The 21,092-nt window shown below is 38.8% G+C and overlaps 1 protein-coding gene across 6 annotated transcripts in view; it reads right to left on the minus strand.

Annotated features, from left to right (window-relative positions):
* Bbx (BBX high mobility group box domain containing) overlaps positions 1-21,092 on the minus strand; it is a 241,937-nt gene that overhangs the window by 12,893 nt on the left and 207,952 nt on the right. For 3 of the 6 annotated variants that reach the window (XM_036203545.1, XM_036203546.1, XM_036203544.1), the window contains 2 exons: positions 10,907-10,996; positions 9,566-9,625 (listed from right to left, as the gene is read on the minus strand). The exons of 1 other annotated variant lie outside the window; for it this stretch is intronic. In XM_036203545.1, the coding sequence (XP_036059438.1) occupies positions 9,566-9,625; positions 10,907-10,996 (150 nt within the window). The remainder of the gene's footprint in view (positions 1-9,565; positions 9,626-10,906; positions 10,997-21,092) is intronic. 2 more of the 6 variants (XM_036203549.1, XM_036203547.1) reach the window with 1 other exon arrangement.

Below are 21,092 nucleotides of genomic sequence, written 5' to 3' on the forward strand. Positions count from 1 at the left end.
GATATAAGGATATGTTGCTTTGGAAAAGAGTCTCTGCTTTTGTTTCCACAGAAAGCCAGAGGCTGTGGATTTGTTCCAGATTAAGATACATCAGGTTTGATCAGCCAAGACCACCTGAAAGGTCCCCGCTGACACCATGGCCCAGATGATCCAACATCCAGAATGCTTTCAAGGCAACTGGCTCAGAGGTTCACCCTAATGGACTACTCCATAATCCTAAAATTTTCTTTGTGTCCCCATAAGATACAGCGCCCCCCTCCAGCAGGAAGTAGTAAGAGAAACTACGCCCACATTCCCAAAATTATCAAGCTGGCTTTGGAGATGGAATTGGCTCACTCCTTCTCTAAACCCAGACATATTGTTAAAAGAAAAGGTTAAGAGTTTCTTATGTCCCAAATCAGAAGAGCCCTCTGGTGTGGGACAGAGAAAAACCAATATTTTTCTTTAAAACAGGTTGATTATAAACATGATCTCTTTCTAAAGAAAAAAAGGGGATATGATATAGATATAATAGGATAAAAGGGTAGATTAAGGAACTTACTTCTAAAGAGCAACAACTATCTATACATTGGTATAGATTTTAGTCTATTGATACAAACTTAAAGTTAATTTTGTTATACTATGTATATATTTCTATTATGTTTAAGGTATTATGTTTGTATAGCTCATTTAAAATTGTAATGGATAATTAAAAATAGATTAATAATAAATCATCTGTGATAATCATACTCATAGCCATGTTAGTTAAGTCTTCTGGGTATACATAGAGATATTCCAGATAGATAGGTAATCTTCAAATACTTCAAAGACCTTCAGAATATGACATTTAAAATACTTTTAAAATTTAGACTTTCTGGACAATGAGACATGTCTGCTCCTGGCAGCACCGATTTACTTCAGAGAGGAGGATGGGCATTGAAGACACTTCATATGGAATTTATCTTCACCTTGGCAAAAATAGCCATTTGGGCAAGAAACTGTTCTTGCCTGGACTGTTCGATCACCTGGACATGCAGGACCCATAGAAAGGTGACCACTGAACTTTGCTTGACAAAATGGTCCTTCAGGTTCCTGCTTCACAGAGGAAACTGCCAGACATTCTACAGGACACTGAGAGAAGTGACCAAGAGACTCTAGCCCTGTGGGCTGAAGACAAATGCCCCAACATTACAAAGGAACATTAGGTGACTGTTCAGGCTGCCAGCTGTCTCTGTCTACCCTGCAAGACTCCCGAAAGTTGCTTACATCCTTCTCCTGTTTCTCAGGTAATATTAGATCCTTCTGATGTCTTTGATGTGGTTGAAGACTAGATAGTTATAATTTCCTCAGTTATGATAAAAGATAAGTTAGATATAAAACCTTAGATTCACAAATATAAGATAGATAGGATATCTTCTTTAATATTGTAACTGTAATTCTTGCTTGATAATTGTTTTGTTATATGTAATTGTACTATGTAAAAGTTAAAACCTTCCTTAAAAAAAAAAAAAAGAAAAGGGGAAGTGCTGTGGATATCCCTCTGTACAAATAAAATGCTGTTTGGCCAGTGGCTAGGCAGGAAGTATAGGCAGGACAAGAGAGAAGAGAATTCTGGGAAACAGAAAGCTGGAGGGAGACACCGCCAGCCGCCGCCATGAGAAGCAACATGTAAAGACACTGGTAAGCCACAAGCCATGTGGCAAAGTATAGACTAACAGAAATGGGTTAATTTAAGATAGAAAAGGTAGATAACAAGCAGCCTGCCACGGCCATACAGTTTGTAAACAATGTAAGTTTTTGTGTGCTTTCTTGGTTGGGTCTGAGCGACTGTGGGACTGGCGGGTGAGAGAGATTTGTCCTGACTGGGCCAGGCAGGAATACTCTAACTACAGATCACAAGTCCTGGGTGTGATCAGGGCACCTTTCTGAGTTTTTTTGGGCCAGTTCAGTTGGAAGGGGTACTAACAGTAGCTTCTTGTCATCTGAAGACACAGAGATTAAATATGTGCTTCTTAAATGCACATTTACAGCTGGGACATTCACCTTTAAGAACGAGACTGGCCTGAGCAGGAAAGAAAACTGAGAGGCTTACACTTTCCTCATGCATACTGATTTCTCAGTGAGGATAGGACAGACATTGGTGGAATCAGCATACAAATGAAATCTGAATTCTAGGACAGAGGGAACAAGCTTAATGAGATAATTGAATGAAGAACAGTTCATGGGGAGACTGCGTTTTGGCACTGTAATTGCAAAACCAATAAATCACTTAATAACACAGGACTGAATTTTCTGTGTCTCTTGCATCCAGAGTAAGGAAGGTGCACATCATTAAAGGTTTCCTCTTTAGTTTTGATTACATGGGAATACTTGTCTTGTACACTTCCTTCCTTAGGCATTCCTCCTTCCCATCTCCTCATTTTGAAATAAAAAAGAAACATGTAGTTACTAGTGTTGTAAACATTAAGAGGTAAAATATACTCTGGGCCTAGAGAGAGAGTTCAGCTCTTAAGCTCAACGGCCACCCTTCCTGAGGACCAGGATGGATTTCTAGCACCCAAGTGGTAGATGAAAACCCTCAGTTACTCCAGTTTCAGAGAATTCAATACTGTCTTTGGGCCTTGGTGAGTATTAGGTACACATGAGATACACAGATATACATGCAGGTAAAACACTCACACATATTAGATAGATTTAAAAAATAAAAGCAACCAAGTTTCATGATTGGAACTTTTCTTCAAATGCCAGTGGCTGGCTTAAAAGTTTTGGGCAGAAAAAATGTTAAATGTTTTAATGGCCATTCAGTCTCCTAAAGGTAGGCATAGAAATCATTTCTGATAAAGAAAAGGGAAGACTGGGTCAGGAAATCAAGATTTGACATGACAAAATCTATGAAAACCAAACAAAGAGTATAAACTGGATGATGGATTTGGGGGTAAACACTGACTTTATTAAATTATGGTAGCACACACCTTTAATCCCAGCACTTGGGAATCAGAAGCAGGCAGATCTCTGGATTTGAGCCCAGACTGGTCTACAGAGTGGGTTCCAGGACAGAAAGGGCTACACCAAGAAACCCTGCCTCGAAAAACCAACCAACCAACCAACCAACCAACCAACCAACCAAGCAAACAACCAACCAACCAACCAAACAACCAACCAACCAACCAACCAACCAACCAACCAACCAAGCAAACAACCAACCAACCAACCAAACAATCCTAAAAATAAAGTATAAAAATAAAGAGCAAGATAAAGAGGAAAATCCTGTTGAAAATAGCTCCAGGTGTAAGAAATATACTTCCTGATATAAACACTCCTATAAGTCTAACTGAAAATTTTAATCTAGATTTTTTAGAGATTTTAGATGTAGCCTTGCGAAAGGAAGACTACAAATTATTAAGATATTTTTCTGTGTAAATCATGGTCCCTCGTCTTTGATAAATACCTTAAATGAAGAGGTTGACTCACACTCCAAACATATGGGAAAATCACTCCAATTATATCGAAATAGAGTATGGGCTTCTCTTTGCCCTTGTATCAATATCTCAGTATTGCAACACCATAACTGTGTGGGGACAGGCTTAAGGCATCGATTACTGATTTAGTAATACCCCAAAACGCCTATTAAGCAATGCTTCTAAGCACAGAATCCACAATCAGAAAAAAGCCTTCTTATAATTTTAGACATAGCGCAGGCTCAAGGATGAAATAGTTTCAATGCTAGGCACTCAGTCTCAGATTATTGGTTCTTTGCTTCTGAGCATAGCTAATAGTAATATATATTTAACATTAAAAAATAAAAGCTCTAATTAAAAAAAACACTATAATTTGGTTAGAAATATCTCAAAGAAGTTTAATGACTATATAACCTTAAAACTCAAAGCCTCAGTCAAGTTTAAGGAAGTCAAACCTGAATTTACAATGAACATCAAATAATGTCTCTGTTGCATATTCATAAGCTTCAGCTTTGTTGCTTTCTGATCCAGATCCCTCACCTGTCACTCTAGCTGGAGGGAATTCTGTTCACTTCTTTACTGGTGGACCATCCCAAAAGCATACCAATTTTACTTTTCTACTTCTATTTGGAAAAAAAAAAATCTAGATCTTGTGATAAGAATGACAAAGCACAGTTCCAAAGGTGAAAAGTTCAATTCACTGTACGGGGAAAAGAGCCATGGAAAAGAAAAGGGCAAGCAGTTCGTGAGAAGTCATCTGACTTCTAGACTATACAGTATCAGAAATGACAGCCACAGGCCCCAGGATTCTCTTCTTGAACCGCAGTTTGCTAACTGTGGGAACATGATCTCTCCATGTAAGGACGTGAATTGGGCAAGAATAGCTCTAAAGACACTCTCACCTAAAAGGATGGTTTTGTCACATGGTCTACAATAAGGGTTCTGCCGGGGAAAAATAAGCCTTTTAGTCAGCTCCAGGATCCCAAGTGGGAAGGACACTTGTGCATTAGCACTGTTTTCCTTGATTTTCCCTGATGAGCCTGGAAGTAATCACATTCTACTAAGTAGTTGCTGTTTTTAAAGTCTCTTCCAGATGACCTGGTAGAGACACATTAGAAACCAAGGGCACGGCTGCTAAAGGACCGGGGATGGGAGGATAATTCAGTCCACAGGCAGACAGGAGGAGGAAGTCAAAGAAAGGGCATCAGCAACACTCAATTGTAGATGTCAGCCTAGTAGGGGAAGGTAAAGAAATAACAAGTTACAGACTAGGTGAACGGGAAGTTTGTGACATCTATGGGAAACCCGTGTCAGGGCCCCAGAACGAAGTTACACAGCTTACCCAGAAGTTTCATCTAAACCTACTATCACATCTAAAGTAATTATGAACCCTGTGGATCATTCACACTTGACAAAAGTCTGGAATAAGATAGGGTTGGGTAGTTACAGAGCAGAGTGTTGAGGGTTTTGCCTCATACTTTCACCTGGGATTAAATCCAGAAAATCCAGCCATATATCATGGACTATGCAAAGGGTCAGCCCTCAGGGAGAATCTCTAAGATAAAGAACTGAGGAAGGTAAGGGAGAGTCAATAAATAGTCGTCTATGACCAAACAGTATACAGTCACACCAATCCAAAGCAAAACAAGTGAGAGGCAAGGCATGTGGGGCACAAAATAAGACAGCTCAGGGAGCAATCAAGCCCCTCTCCCCTACCTACACAAACGGAAATGTCAGAAAAGAAAGGCTTTGACATCCAAAAGCATATTCATTATTTCTCTTTGGGCTCTTAACTGAACACACAAAATTACTCTAGCACACTGGAACAAGTCCACAGGGCTAGTTTTCACACTCGACAATAACCATAGCACACGTGAAGTGCATCATCTGAGGGTGATAATGCCAGCCTACTCCTGGAGCCACATTAGGACCATGGCAGTAAGAGACTGCTTTGTTTTTCAAACTACTCCCCAAATGTGGAGAGGAATCTTTGGGAAAACAGCACTGCACTTGGACTGCACCCCAGGAGGCTATTAGAATCAGGAATTTACATTCCAACAGGGAAAGTCAAAGTTGCATTGAAATCATTATGGCTGCATTTGAAATCTCATTGCCTTTGGTTGGTCTCCCCTGAACTAAAACAAGTCAGATGCCCAATGAACTAAAGAAAAGAGAATGGAATAAAGGAGCCAGATCTGGGAGATTTATGATCCTGGGAGACTTTGCTGGAGTTACAGAGCAACAGTTCCAAACTTAGGAAAAGAGATCAAGTTAGGCTTGATCTCTAAAGATCTACTAGTACAAATAGTCTGCCCCTCTCATTCCTGTAACTGTATAACACACTGCAAAGAAACTACTCTGATGGAGATTTTGCAATGTAGTCCTGGCTGACTTGGTACTTATTATATAGTCCAAGCTGCCCCAAAAAAGTTCAAGGCAATCCTCCCACCTTACTCTCCTCAATGCTGGGATTACAGTGAATCAAATGAGGGATGAAAGTCGACAGATCTGAAAAATGGAAGAGTAATGGCCAAAGAGCTTAAGTAGAGAGAATCCTGGTTTCTTCCTTCTTTAATGTTTGGTTTATCTTCAATATTTTATCAGGTGTTTGGGGCTGATAAATCCTCCTTAATTCAATGGGGTTACTATCAAAATTTAATAACAATAACAACAACAATAATAATAATAATAAAGAATAGCCCTGTGTTGTGGATATCGCTCTGTGTAAATAAAGTTCTGATTGGCCAGTGGCCAGGCAGGAAGTATAGGCGGGACAAGAGAGAAGAGAATTCTGGAAAGTAGAAGGCTGGGGAGACACCGCCTACCGCCGCCATGAAAAGCAACATGTAAAGACACTGGTAAGCCACAAGCCATGTGGCAAAGTATAGATAAGCAAAAATGAGTTAATTTAAGATAGAAAAAGTAGATAACAAGAAGCCTGCCATAGCCATACAGTTTGTAAACAATGTAAGTTTTTGTGTGTTTACTTGGTTGGGTCCGAGCATCTATGGGCCTGGTGGGTGAGAGAGATTTGTCCTGACTCTGGGCCAGGTAGGAAAACTCTAACTACAGCCCTGTAAGTGTCATTAAGTATTAACTAACAGCATACCATCGTTGTACAATTAAACACCTTTATTCACCACATTCAATGGAAAGACAAACTGTGGCCAGGGTAGGTCTTCTCAGTTGACCAAAAAACTTGCCAATTCTAGGCCATGGACAATTCCCCCCCTCTTTTTGATATATGCTAAAAGTACCCTGTACTATGGTTGCATCCTATGCCTTTCCATGGTTACAACCTACAAAGTGAAGTTTAAGAAGCAGTGATATGGCAATAGGTGCAAGAAAGGATGAGATAATGGACTGGACAATTCACAGAGTTCCCACGGAAACAAAAAAAAACGTATTGGGGACTGCACGAAAGTAAATAACCAAAACAAGACAATGTAAGTTACTAGGGATTTTCTGATGTGCAAATTGATTTCTGTTTTTCTGGTCATGAATTTGTAAGTAAAAGATACACACATTTCAGAGCATGGCCTCCAATGTTTCGTTCAATATACATCAATAATATATAAAAAATTAAGTGTCATCAATAACAACTAAACCCCGGGGACTGCACAGCCTACTCAAAATGAATTGCCTTTCTTACCACTGCCCAAGGCACAGCATTAGAGCTGCTGGTATTGCTGCTTCTAGTATCACAGCACCCATAAGAAACGAGAGGAAAGCTGTCATGTGTTAAGTGGGACATGGAACTTAAAGGTTATGTATCACCATGTATGTCATTCCTAAGCCCTGTACATGAATTACATGTGTTTTGTACAAATATAGAGTATATTATAGTGAGGTCAAGCAATTTGTCCTACCAAAAAGTGCTAATTAGTGGCAGGTCTGAGAACATGGATCTCCTAATTTGTGGCAAGTGAGTTTTCCACTTCACTCTATACATGCACTCTGCACTTCTGTAGGGTCAAAACATATTGAAAGCAACATCATTTCACATGATGAGTAACATGAGCTCAGACACCTTCCGATTCCTCTGACAGTTCATTAGTGCCTTATTATTATGAAATCTGTGTAGAAGATATTTTTTAAATGAACAAGAAGAGAATATTAGGATTTAATGTTGGAAATAGTATAATTTATATTTTATTTTTTCCTGCACTTAGGCTGAAATAGTATTCCATTTAAGTTGTGAATGTAAAATAATGGGTCAGAAAGCAGATGCCATGCTGGAATTTTAGAAAAAGTAAAATGACAAAAGCAGATGTAGTTTACTTAATATGGTTCCTATCAAAACAGTTTGATTACCGAATTAGACTTTGGATAAATATTTTAAAATGTGTGATTCTGCTAAGTGATTCAGGCCAAATATGGAATTTGGTCACTTGCTCCCTCACCCCCTTTATAGCAAAGAAAAAAGTGTACTTGGGAGTTAAGATATGGGCTGGGGAGGCTGATGAGCTGGGTCAGTGGGTAAGAATGTTTGCTCTGCAAGCATGAGGATCTTAGTTTGAATGGCTATGTGCACCCATAACCCCAGTGCTGCGTAAGACAGAGACGTGAAGGTCACTGGGGCTGGCTGGCTGCCAGTCTAGCTCCAGATTCTGTGAGGGACGCTGTCTGAAAGGTGAAGACTGATGGAGTAGGACACCTGCTGTCCTCTGAGAGAGCTCAGCACATGCAGGCACAAGTGTATTTGCCCCATCCTCCATGGGGGAGGGGTTGGATTCAATCACTGAGTGCCCATTCTAGACTTAAGCAAATTCATGGGTAGCCTAGAACACACAATGTAGCTCAGGCTATCAAACTTGCAGTAATCCCACTGTGTGTTGATTACAGAGGCGCACTGCAGTACGTGACTCAATTTATTCATTTATGTTATGTGGTTTACTATGTATAGGTTCAAATTTGTTGATACAAACAGAATAAAACTTTCATATAGCTCTTTAACTGGAATATTTCAAATATGCCACTGGCTTTTCGAATGAAGTAACTTTCCTTTTCTTTTTAGAGATAAGGTCTCATGTAGGCCAGCTGGGACTCAAACTCCCTGAGCAGCTGAGGATAACTTTTAACTCCCTCCTAAGCTCTACCTCTCAAGGACAGAGATGCACTAACACACTCCAGCCCTAGTGAAGTAACTTATAACTAATCACTAAAAATGTTAAGTCTTGGGCTGGAGAGATGGCTCAGTGGTTAAGAGCACCAACTGCTCTTCCAGAGGTCCTGAGTTCAATTCCCAGCAACCACATGGTGGCTCACAACCATCTATCATGAGATCTGGTGCCCTCTTCTGGCCTGCAGGGACACATGCAGACAGAATACTGTATACATAATAAATAAATAAATTTTTAAAAAAATTTTTTAACTTTTTTTGTTTTGTTTTGTTTTTGTTTTTGGAGACAGGGTTTCCCTGCATAGCTTTGCGCCTTTCCTGGCACTTACCTGGTAGCCCAGGCTGGCCTCAAACTCACAGAGATCTGCCTGGCTCTGCCTCCCGAGTGCTGGGTTTAAAGGCGTGTGCCACCACTGTCCGGCCTGTTAAGTCTTAAAGTATCTATAATGAACATGTTGTGTGTCTGGGGAGGTCAGGTGGAGGGAGAGAAGGAAGGCACTATAACTCACATTAATTTAGCACCCACCTAAGAGTTCAGTTATGACTGTAATTACAGTTATATATAAGTAGGGTGTGGGAAATGTAAAAATGACATCTGTATTAGTACTTATGACTAGTTTGACTATACATATGCCTCAGAGGTACTTAGGAAATGGGTGAAGGACACCAGTTAGGTCAGAAATCATTTCAGTTAGTCTGCCGTGCTCAGCTAGCCAGGAGGACTCCCCACTTTTCAGGCCTGACTCCTATGCTACTGCACCATGGACACAAAGGGCTAATGTGACTCGAAGGCTGCAAATCTCCTTTTAGCAAACTAAATATTACACAACACACTGTCTGATGATTAGTAGCAAAACAGTTTTGATTTAAAATAAAAAATAATCTCAATGTGAACACACACGCCTGTTGGTTGAACCGACACTGATTTGAATTCTTTAAAGACTATAAAATTATTCCATTTTCAGCTGAGACCATGTATAACTAAATAGTACACTGTTTCTTTTACCTTCTGTAGGGTGAATGGAATCCAAGAAGAACTGCTTGGGTGACCATTTATCCCCACTTCCTAAAACAAGGACAGAAAAGGAGAGGACAATGAAGCTCTACTCTCAGCACAGAACACTGCTGTGTGCCAAGTGACTTGAACATGAAACAACATGCACATCAAACAATTTAATTTCAATTATTTCATTCTCAAAACTATTTGCCAGCTAAACAAATGATACTACAGAAGATATGGATAAAAAGTAAGCAAATTCTCTCCTTTGTGAAATATGTTAGCCAGTATCTCGACTTTAATCAAGACAATTTAAAGACCCATAAAAAGAAGTAACAAAAGCTGATATTTTATCGACATTATAATGTTTACTCACTGGAAGCAGAAGAAAGCAGATCACCAATATATAATGCCAGAAGTTGATGTGGAGATGAAACCAATTTAAGTAAAGGCTGTAGGTACAGGGACATACAAGCACATACATCCATACACAATGCGTGAAAGCCTCAGTACAGAATCTAACATGCTGCACATGTGGCCATGCAAGAAGGTGCGAATAAGCCTCAGGTAAGCAGGTTTATGGTAGCTGTGACACTGACATGCAGGACACCTAGGAAAGCCTGCCTTCAAGGTCACACAGCTGTAGTGAGCCAGAGGTGAGGATTTATCTGTTGTGTGTAAGAATGGAAGTCTTGAGTTATGAGAATAGAAACCTTAAGATGAACCCCAAAGAGGTTCAAGGGTCCATCAAGCCCATAATAGCAATGGATGTTCAGAGAAGGGCGAGGTGATAGAGTGCCCAAGTTCCTACTGTCCTCTGGAAATAACGGTTCTGTGGCCAAAGGAGACTGAAGAGTCTAGCCAACAATGAAGCACAGATGGGGAAAAGATGTTACAGTTCAAGAGAAGAAAAAAAAAAGGCTGTGAGAATTTCTAATTAACAAAGGTTGGACTTTCAGAAGACCGTAGGATTTTAGGAAGTAAGGAAATGTGGTCAATGTATGAAAGGTTGCCAAATATGAGAAAAATAAAAATAACCAAACAAAATACATGGCTGAGAGGCCCAGAAGACTAAATTATGAAATGCACTAAATGTAAATGAGAAACAGCCATTTTCGGATTCATAGGGAACTGTGATCAGAGAGACAAGGAAGGGATTTGAGCAGGAATCTAAATGAAGGAGATTTGCATAGCTGCAGTCTAGAAAGGATGAAGACACCATGTCAAGAGCTGATGGCACTGAAGCAAGCCGAAAGGGGAGGAAAAGAGCTGCGCAGAAGCTTGGCTCAAGGACGACCCTGGAATGGAGGTGACCAAGAAACCTTAACGGAGGATGGAAGGCACCAATACCTTGTTCTGGAACATTAGGCTTCTCCTTTTTGTGCTTATATTTGCTGACAATTTTGTGGAATAAGTTCTTTTTCTGAGACTGGAAAGGACCTACAGACAATATTATAAATATATTTTAAGTTCACAACGTTGCACAAAACAATATTGTGGGTTTTGTTTTGTTGTCTTTAATTATCGCTCCCTCCTCCCTTCTGTGGAATGAGTAAACTGAGTTGCAAGAAGTGCTCTCTTGCAGGTTCACTCAGCTAGCAAGTGCTCAGCCCATTTTGTTAGGCTTATTTAAAACTCAGATTTTCCTTGGAAATGTGTTGGACAAAAGCCTCCATTAGTGCTGGGACTCCCTGGGAGGATGCTGCAGGTATAGCGGGTAGAAACAGACTATAATCAGCTAACAGCAGAGAGGTAATAGTCTGAAATAGAGAAGGCTTTAACTTTAAACTCCTAAATGCCATGAAGGAAAGGGTAGAATGCATGTCTCACTCTGGAAACTGATCTCACAAGGACAGCACTTTCAGGATAACCACTGACCTGAGAGCATTAGACAGCTTTCTGGTCCTTACAGAGGCTGGGAAGAGTAGAGAGGGGTGGTGGGGTCATTTTAAAAACAAGGATATTGCTAAAGAGACAGCTTAGAATCTTAGTCCTTTCGGATGAAATGGAAGTGTTGTTTTGCAGTTAAGGATCAGAATTAACAGCATCCTTCTTGAAGCAGGTTGTTTTCTATACATTGCAGATCTTCATGTTTTACATAATTTTACATGGCTTCTGTTACCTCATCTATAAATGGGGATCATCACAGTGCCTAGCTCACAGGGTTGGTGTGAGGATAAAAAAGCTCTTAAGTGTCACAGGCTCCTCCTGCTGCATCTTCCACTTATTAGTGTCTAGAGCAAGCTCCGCCTGCCGGCTGGTGGCAAACTATCAATGTTCCTGTGTAGTCAGCTTTCTATCTGTGCTCTAGGCCACCCTTTTTGTTGAACATCCATGCACAAACATTATTCCTCCCCAATTAAAAACAAGAGGTGTTGGCATTTGCTCAAACTTCCCACATCAGTTTCTGACCCCTCTCCCAAATCCTCTGTAGCAAAACTGTCCGCAGCAGGGTTGCCTCCAACCTTATTTCCTGTTGTGTGTGAAACCCATCCCAACTAGGCATTTTCCCTGACACTCAAGAAAATCTGGTTTTCTCAGGTCACCTATAATCCAAGGCTATAAAAGCCAAATGATGATTCTTATTGTCCCGGGCTGTTCAGCAGTTCCCACAATGACTGCCCACTTGAATTACACCCATCTACCTTCAACATTGCTTCACCAGGTTACTAATCAAGCCATTTGCTTTGTCTCTTCCCTAATGGATCTTTGCCAGTTCCCTTCGCTTCCTTCTCTTGCTAGGCGTCCCAAGTTGGGAACAAGACAGATTTGCTGCTTGTCTTCTACTCACTTCTTTGGTGATTATTTGTAGTTTCTGCTTTAAATACGAGCTACAGGCTGATGACTCACAAATTCATCCCTCTAGCCAGATTTCTGTATACTTAAAATGTCAGCAACCTCACAATATCAAACACAGACCTATGAGATTCAGAGAACTGCCATGTCTGCAACCCCAAATCCTTGTTCACTGCTCCCTAGCTGCACATTTAGTCTCAATCCTACTTTAAGAATCTTTGTGTCAGCTATTAGCTCTGTTTAAAAATGCTCTGCCTCTATCCAAACATCAAGAAGGCTAACTAGCTTACTCCTCCAGACTACCCCCGGCAAAGATGCAGCCCAATCTCATGCGCATCACTTATGATCTCACTTTCCCAACAACCCTTTATTTCAGATGATTAAAAAGCACACGAAAACAGCTCCATTGAAATATAATTAATGTATCAAATAAATCACTCAATTAAAATAGCTAATATTTTCCCTCTAGAGATATATGCACCATCAAACAACTATAGAACATTTTATCACCTCAAAAATGAATGTCTCACCTGCTAGCAACTACCCATCTTATCCTGCATTTCCCTATCCCTAAGCCACCACTGAACAACCTTCTATTTCCACAGGTTTGCCTATTTAAAAATCTCATATAAACAGGCAATATAATAAATAGTGTTAGACTGTTTAGATGATTAATGTTAGATTTAGCATAACATTTCTAGGGCTGATCTGTGTTGCAGGAAGCATAGATCCAGATGAGTACTCACTGTATGGATATCCCATATTTGATCAGTTTAGGGCCTGATGGCTGTATGGATTGTTTCTACCTTTTGGCTATTATAACACTGTTGGTATAAACTCTGATGCACAGGTGTTTTTGTGGATATATGAATTCACTGTTCTGAGGCATATACCTAGGGGCAGAACTGCTAGGTCACATGGTCAGTGTGTTGGACTATTACACTGCTTACTGAAACAGCTGCACTGGTTTATAATCTGTTGACAGTTCGGAAGGGTTTCAAGTTCTCTACCATTTCCACCATTTGTTGTTTTCAGCCTTCATGGTCATTTAAAGGATTTGAGGCGGTAGAATTCTTATTGTGATACTGATTTATGTTTTCCTAAGATGTGGTATCAAGCATCTTTTCTGTTAATAGTGACTTGTATATCTCTGTGGAAACACTTATTTTGATTACTTGCCTACTTTTGTTATTTTTATTGCTGCATTTTAAGATTTTTTAAAATAATTAGCCCTTTGTCAGATGTATGAGTTACAAATCTTTTCTTAAATTCTGTAAGGTATCATTTTGATTTCTTGACAGCATCCTTTAAAGTATAAAAATTTTAATTTGATACTGTCTAATTTATTTATCTGTGTTATCTTTTGCTAATTGAGTTTTTGATGTCTTATTTAATGATCCTCTGTTAATGTGAGGTCATAAAGATTTAACTAGTGTTGAACATAAATTTGAGAATGAACATTGGTCTTGTTTGGATACTTACAGGATAGCATTTATTCTTTTATTGATAATATGACATGATGTCACTTATCGGGACTAGAGAAATCTTTCTTCCCTGTTTTGTTGAATGCCTTTGTCATGAAGGAGTGTGAGGTTCTGTCAAATACTGTTACCATATCTACTGAGATTGCTTCTAAACTAAATGACTTTCGGGTGTTAAACTAACCTTGTAATCCCAGAGAGAAAATAATTTAGTTATTGTGTATATTATTTTGCATGTTACTATTCGTTGAGAATTTTTACATCCATATTTATGTAAAGGTATAGACTGTAGTTTTCAAGTCTTGTGATGTCTTTGATGTTAGAATGAGTCACAGGTATTGACATCTCTAAATTTTTAAGTTTATGAAGAAGTGGTACTAATTCCTTATTTGTTTTTATGTGTATATGTACATGCTCCCCATGAATGCAGGTAATTCCTCTTAACTGTCTGGTAGAATCTAGTGATGACATTATCTGGGCCTGGGCTCCCTACATCCTAAGCACATGTTGACTGATGGCTCAACCTCTTGACCAGTCACAGGTCTCTTCCTCAGTTGGCTTCAGTAGTTTATGTCTTCATATGAAATGTTCATTTTCTAAGGTTATTTAATTTACTAGTGCATAGTATGTTCCTAGTACTTACACAATTTTTTTCATTTATGTTCAGTTGATAGTAATGTCTTGTCTCATTTCAGATTCTAATATGTAAATCTCTATTTTTCTTGGTCACAATCTAGTCAAATGTTTCTTGCTATTTTCAAGGAACTGGTTTTGTTGTTTCTCTATTACATTTCATATCATTAATTTTTTAAATGTTTACTATTCCCTCCCTTCTGCTTCCTTTGCATTTGGGTTTGCCTTTCTTTTCTCATTGTCTTAAGCCTAGTTAGAGTACTGATTTCAGATCTTCTTTCATAGGGGAGTAAATTCTCTTCAGCTTAAGTCACACCCCACCCCCCACCCCTTTTGGGATACTCTGTTTTCATTTGCATTCATCTCCTCATTTAAGCTTTTTTCTTCAACTGATTTTTAATTTTTTCTACTATGGCCAGAGAAAATACTGTGATAATTTAATTTTAAATTAATCAGTTAGTTTGTTTTACGGCCTACCACATGTCTAATTTGGAGAGTGTTCTCCATACTTGAGATACACACTCTGCAAGTGCTGGGTTATGTCTGTTAGTTCTAGTTGTATGAATGTTGTTCAAGTGCTCATTGTCCCTGCTGACCATTAGTATAGTTGTTCTATCAATCTGTTCTTTTATTTTTCATAGTACTTTTCATCTTTAAACACATAATATACTTTGTTTACTTGGCCTTATTTATCTGGTCTTCCCAGCATAATGAAACCTCCATAGCAGCAGGTTCTTTATTCACAGTTATAATCAGAGTACCTAGAATAGAGTTTAGTATAGGACAGATTCTCAAAAAAGACTCACTTCATGAATAACAAAGCTCCTACAGCACTAACTGGCACAAAATGTATGAGAAATGTGTTTTTTAAATTTAAATTTAAAAAAAAACATTTTAAACATTAAAATGTATGTTTTTAAGTATTTTTACCAATTGATACCATAAATTTCTGCAAATGTTATGACCATGAATCACTCTTCTAAATAACCAATAGCAAATACTTCTGAATTAGTTGGAGTGGTTTGAAATGAACATAGAAACTTTCTATGCTTGCTTTTTTAGAAAAAAGGAGCACTGACACTGCGAGGAAATAAATTACCAAGCACTGAGTAAACCTGTCACGTGCACATGCTACACTGATATTAGCAATGTTCTCTAGAATTTGTTTGCAAGCACTGCTTCCTATATTTTATAAAACCCAGGCACCTGCAGGCTGGTACACCTGAATGACAGGTAGGCAATCATGGAAAGTAAGTAGGAGAAAGAAGAATAAACATTTTGAGACTTCTGGGGCTCACAGAGATCCTATTGATTTACCGGTGGAAATTATAAGGTATTGGCTCACATGGAAAGGGATATAAAAACAGACTGATTTGGTGTATGGGATGGTTTAGAAAAGAAGAAAAGGACCCCCATATCAGAGAAATCTGAGAAGTTTAAGTTAAGGACAAAGCTAAAGACGAATCTGTTGATATTTACACACACACACACACACACACACACACACACACACACACACACACACACACAGAGTGCCTTTGTATATAGAAGAGCTTACATAAGCTTACATTAAAAAAATTCCTTGCTTGGAACCATCCCCCAAAGATGACTCTAAATACTGTAAACAAATGATGGCTTTTTCAAAGTAGTGAAAAAACATGAAAGGAAAGTAATGAGTAAGATCTAATCACAGTCACAGAAAAGCAGTGATTTAGGAGTCAATAAATGAACAATTTCATTTTTGCTCACAGCATGGCACATGTGTTTGACAAGCTGTCTAAACAAAATAAAGTTATAAAATGACAGAAAATACAAGGAAATTTAATAGTATCTTTTTTCCTTTGTTACATTAACATAGAAGGAAACACAAATTGGGGGAAAAGGAAGGGAACGAAAAGCAGGAAAAAATGATCTGGAAAGAATCATTCAGAAAACAAAGAAAAGATAATTGTTCTTGACTAGCACCACCCTTCAAGGCTTCTGTTACATCTCTTTCCTTACCAAACTGTCTAAGAGAATACTAGCACCAACTGCAGCCTCCTTAGGGCATCACTGCACCGTGCTAGTATGTAAAGCGACTCAGGTCACCACTTGTAACTTGGGGAAGGGTGTCCTGAACTCTGAGGATATCAATCCTTTACATTGCACTCCAACTTATAGCTGGGTAGAAACAGAAGAGCCAAACCACAAGCCAAGGGGTTAAGAACATTGATACTGACATCTCAGCTTTTCCAAAGCTTTCATGCTCAGGGTCTCCTGGAAGATGGACATTTAGGGCATGTGGTGCAATAACACATCAGTCTTAGCTTGGCATGGTAATTGTTCAAGGTCAGAGATAAGACTTAGGTAAACTTGCTATTCTAACCATTGTGTCCTAAATGCCAGGTCTAACTCTACTGCCAGGAACTCTCCCCACTTTCTATAATTTCATATGTTCTAATCAATATAAAAGCATAAGGATATTTTCCCCTAAGACTAGGCTGTCATTTTTGTATTGGTTGCATAACTAATGAATCAATAAATTCCTTTGCAATAATTTGTAACAAATTGCTCCCAGCTGCTGGGCATTGATCTGAGTAAGTTGGAAATATCCATTGATTTGCTAAGTTGGAAAGTATTATCAGCCACTATTAAGTTAGGATTCACGAATGGGGTGGAGATACTTACTTGGGCTGGACACCCATGATTAAGGAACTCAGGACTGTCAGGGAGGGGGAGGAGAGTTGGGGAAGACGCTCAACAAAGTATGTGTGCAAATACCATTATACAACTTATTACTTTGAATGAGAATTAAAAACACAAATAAAACATAAATAAGTAAAATTGAGTATATTTTTGCAAAATATTTACCAAAATAAACATAAGAATTAGAAAGAAATTCATCATAGTGTGCCTTTTATAGTGCAAATCTGCTGCCATTCTCTTCCTGAGAAAGTTTGGTAGCAATGAAGATTCTCAAATAGTGTGAGGGAAAATGACAAAATTCTGCCTACACTGGGAACTACACCTTCCGAGCAGGAGAGGCTAGCTTAGCTATCTGCAGACCTCAGTCTCACAAATTCAAACAGCAGATTCTAGCTTCTACTCTGTGAAACAGCTTCTTGTATTACTACCATGATTTAAAAACAAGACGTTCTTTTTTTGGAGAGGAGAGAGTAGTTGGATTAAACTTTCTATTAGTGCTTTATATATGTTAAGCAGGTATTGCCCCTAGCTAGCTCCTGCTTAGCCATTTACTTTCTTTTCCATTTTTTTAATATTATGTGTATGCATGTTTGCCTGAATTATGTCTGTGTACCACATGCAAGCAATCCCTTTGGAAGCCAGAAGAGGGTGTCTTTGGGATTGGAGTCACAGATGGTTGTGAGCTACCTTGTGGGAACTGGGAACCTGGATCCTCTCAAAGAGCAGCCAGTGCTTTTAACTGCTGAGCCATCTCTCTAGTTGCCCATGTAACCATTTTTAACTTTAAAATTAAAATGTAATGTGGGTTGAAAAAAAAAAAAAAAAAGAACAGCAGCACATTTGACAAGGGCCAAAGAAATATGTAAAGATATAAAGAATAAGTAGAAGTCAAGGATCAAGATAGAGCTAAATTAAAACATTCCAACTTGAACTCAATTTAGGTTTTCATCAGAATCCTACTACTGTTTGAAAATTACTATTTTCCTAGAACTCTGACTTCTGAGGCTTTCTGTAAAAACACCTCATATAGTATCAGTACAGATAAATTGCTGTTCCCAAAGGAAACGTCTTAGAAGTTAGAGTTTAACTTAGACTCGTGATTTAAAGCTTTCATTCAAAAATTACACAGAAAGAACCCAGCGATAACCTGGAAAACAATGTAAGATTGGGCTTCTGTAGCTGAACTGCACTGTGAGCTAGATGGGTCATAATTTATTGGGTAGTTTGTTCTTAGAAGCAAAGGGAAATTCTATTTCCAAATCATCACGCTGTGTACAACTATGACAAAATAGACCAAACCCACTTGTAGGAGGTTATTTCTTTCACTGTAAAGTTTTTGACATAAGGGATAGGGCAGAAATAAGGGAAAGACCATGAGGAAGAAATGAGGGAGTACAAAAAAAGTTAGAACCAATGAGATCAATGGGAAAATAGAGGAATAAACCCACGTAAGTACTATGATTCGAGATAAGCATCTGTAGGAAATCATAAATAGTGATTTCTTCTTGAAATTACATATCAGAACAATTTTATATACTTCATATAACCCACAAATACCCAAAGGGGTACCAAGTATATGTGAGGAAAAACTAATGTTGAATTACAGTGAATGCAGGAGAAAATAATACAAATGGGAAATTGGTGTTAAAAATGAGTTTCCTAGCCAGGTGGTGGCGGTCCACGCCTTTAATCCCAGCACTCAGGAGGCAGAGGCAGGCAGGTCTCAGAGTTTGAGGCCAGCCTGGTCTATAGAGTGAGTTCCAGGACAGCCAGGGCTACTCAGAGAAACCCTGTCTTGAAAAAGAAGAAAAAAATGAGTTTCCTATGGACGCATGCTCTTCTATAAAAGAACTAATGATCTCATCATACACAGTGTTTGTTTTGAATGACTCATTATGCAAAGGTGCAAAGGGTCTAGAGTCTAAGAAAACAATCTCTCTATCCCCCAAAGATCAGGCAATTACAGCACAGCTGGTATGATAATTTCATTAATAACCCGCAGTCTAGTACACTGCTAATACCAAATTGCAAATTGGTTATGAATACTATTTCTCCAGTTTGCTAAATAGAATATATTATTTAATTTTTGCTTTATTTTAATTCCATTTTGTTTTATGAAACACAACATAGAACATAATCTAAAAGGAGAAGACTTCCCACATATATAATTACTGACATACTAGTGGCTTTTGTTGTGGCTTGAGAAGTATAATGAACAAGTTAAGCACAATGTAAAACTACAAAGAGCTATTTTTGGCATATAGTATGCCAAAGAAATACTATTAATCTTAGCTGGAGAGGAGAAAGCATAGACAACCATGAAAGGTTTTGTGAAAATGGATCCTAACTTCAGTGTTTCAGCTTTAGAGAAATAATCTATCAGTACTTTCCAGGATAGATAATTCAGCAGTTTCACAGACGTAAAATGAATGTCTTGAACTGCAAGGAGTGGGAAAAAGAATGTGTCTTGAACTTCAATCAATTAAGTGCCATTTTACTGACTTGTCAAGTATTTATCAGCATCTTTAAAAGTGTGGGAACTCAAGACACCAGGCATCTCTGGGCTCATGGACTACATTGCCTACGCCTAAGTATCTCCAGGATGAAGACTGTCATTTCATGTGGTGTTCAACTGCCTGTCACCAGGTATGCTTCAGCTCTTGCCCTATCCACAGAAGGAGATGGGTAATTCTACAATTATTTTTATGCACCTCCCAGCCTTTATTCATGGAGTAGGGTTTTTCATAAGCCTTTCAATAATATCCTGAGATGTACATCTCAAAGTGATCCTCTCTTTGTTGTGACAATTACAGTGTACAAAGGGTTTATAGATCTTGAGGGAGAATGATTTATGTTTTACTAGAGAAAACAGTATAAATGTATTGTCTAGTTTATATGTTTTAAATATTCCCTCAAAATCCACAAAATCAGGGAATCAATCCGATTTGACACAAGCAGGGAACAGGTAGCCACATTTGTAAGATAATGACAAAGAACTCATCTACCAAACCCTGCTCAGAATTTGACCCTGAAGAATCTGTAGCTCAGCCACACCTGTGCTTCAACTCGCCATTTCCTGTTGCTGGCAGGACAGCTCACTGAACTGTGGGGAAAACTAGAAAAAAGTTTTCCTAACTAATCTTCAGGCCTAAAGAGAAATGAAAAGACAAAGTTCTCGTTGACAGTAATACTTAGATTCTGGGTGGGCCAATTCTTCATTGTGCCTGAGTGGAGCCCATGTTTGGCACCCAGATCATGTCCCAGGGCTTCTCACACAGGGCAGGCATGTCAACAGCTGTCCCAGGTATTGAGACCACTGAAAATGCCATTACCCTTCAACAGTCCCTTTAAATGGGAATGTTGTCCCTGACGAGTGCTGAGATCTACCCAAGTCACACTAATTTGAAGAGATTCCTAACAGACAGAGAGAATCTGATGCTCTTGAAAACAAATATGAAAACAATGTACTTTTTGCAAATGTAACGAAACAAAGTCTATTACTGGAGTATTTATTCTAGGTAGTTTTCTTTTGTTTTGGTTCATCCAGACAGTAAAGAACAGTGTTTGCTTCTCAGGCTAACAGAAGGTTTGCAAAGTCCCAGAGCCTGTTCTCTTGCTATACAAGTATTATTCAGTCAGTGGAATTTGCTCAACAAAATCTCAAAATTCCAAGAGAGCTCTGGAGAGCAGCAGCATGACCATACAGACATGAGTAACACATCTGAAAAAGCCTGGTACATCTTTAAGAGCAAATGTACAGACATAGAGGCGAAGGAGAATTAAGGAAGAAAGACAGGAGAAGGGAGGCAGGGACCAAGACAGTTTTGGAAATCAACCTGCAGTTCTGCCTCCTTACCACCTTGACTCTAACTCTAATTACTGTGGTTCTCTAAGGGGAGCTGAAGTTAGATGAGGGGCAGCTGAGGTTCTGATGCAGTGCA

Source organism: Onychomys torridus, chromosome 12 (genome assembly GCF_903995425.1).
Source record: "Onychomys torridus chromosome 12, mOncTor1.1, whole genome shotgun sequence".
NCBI lineage: Eukaryota > Metazoa > Chordata > Mammalia > Rodentia > Cricetidae > Onychomys > Onychomys torridus.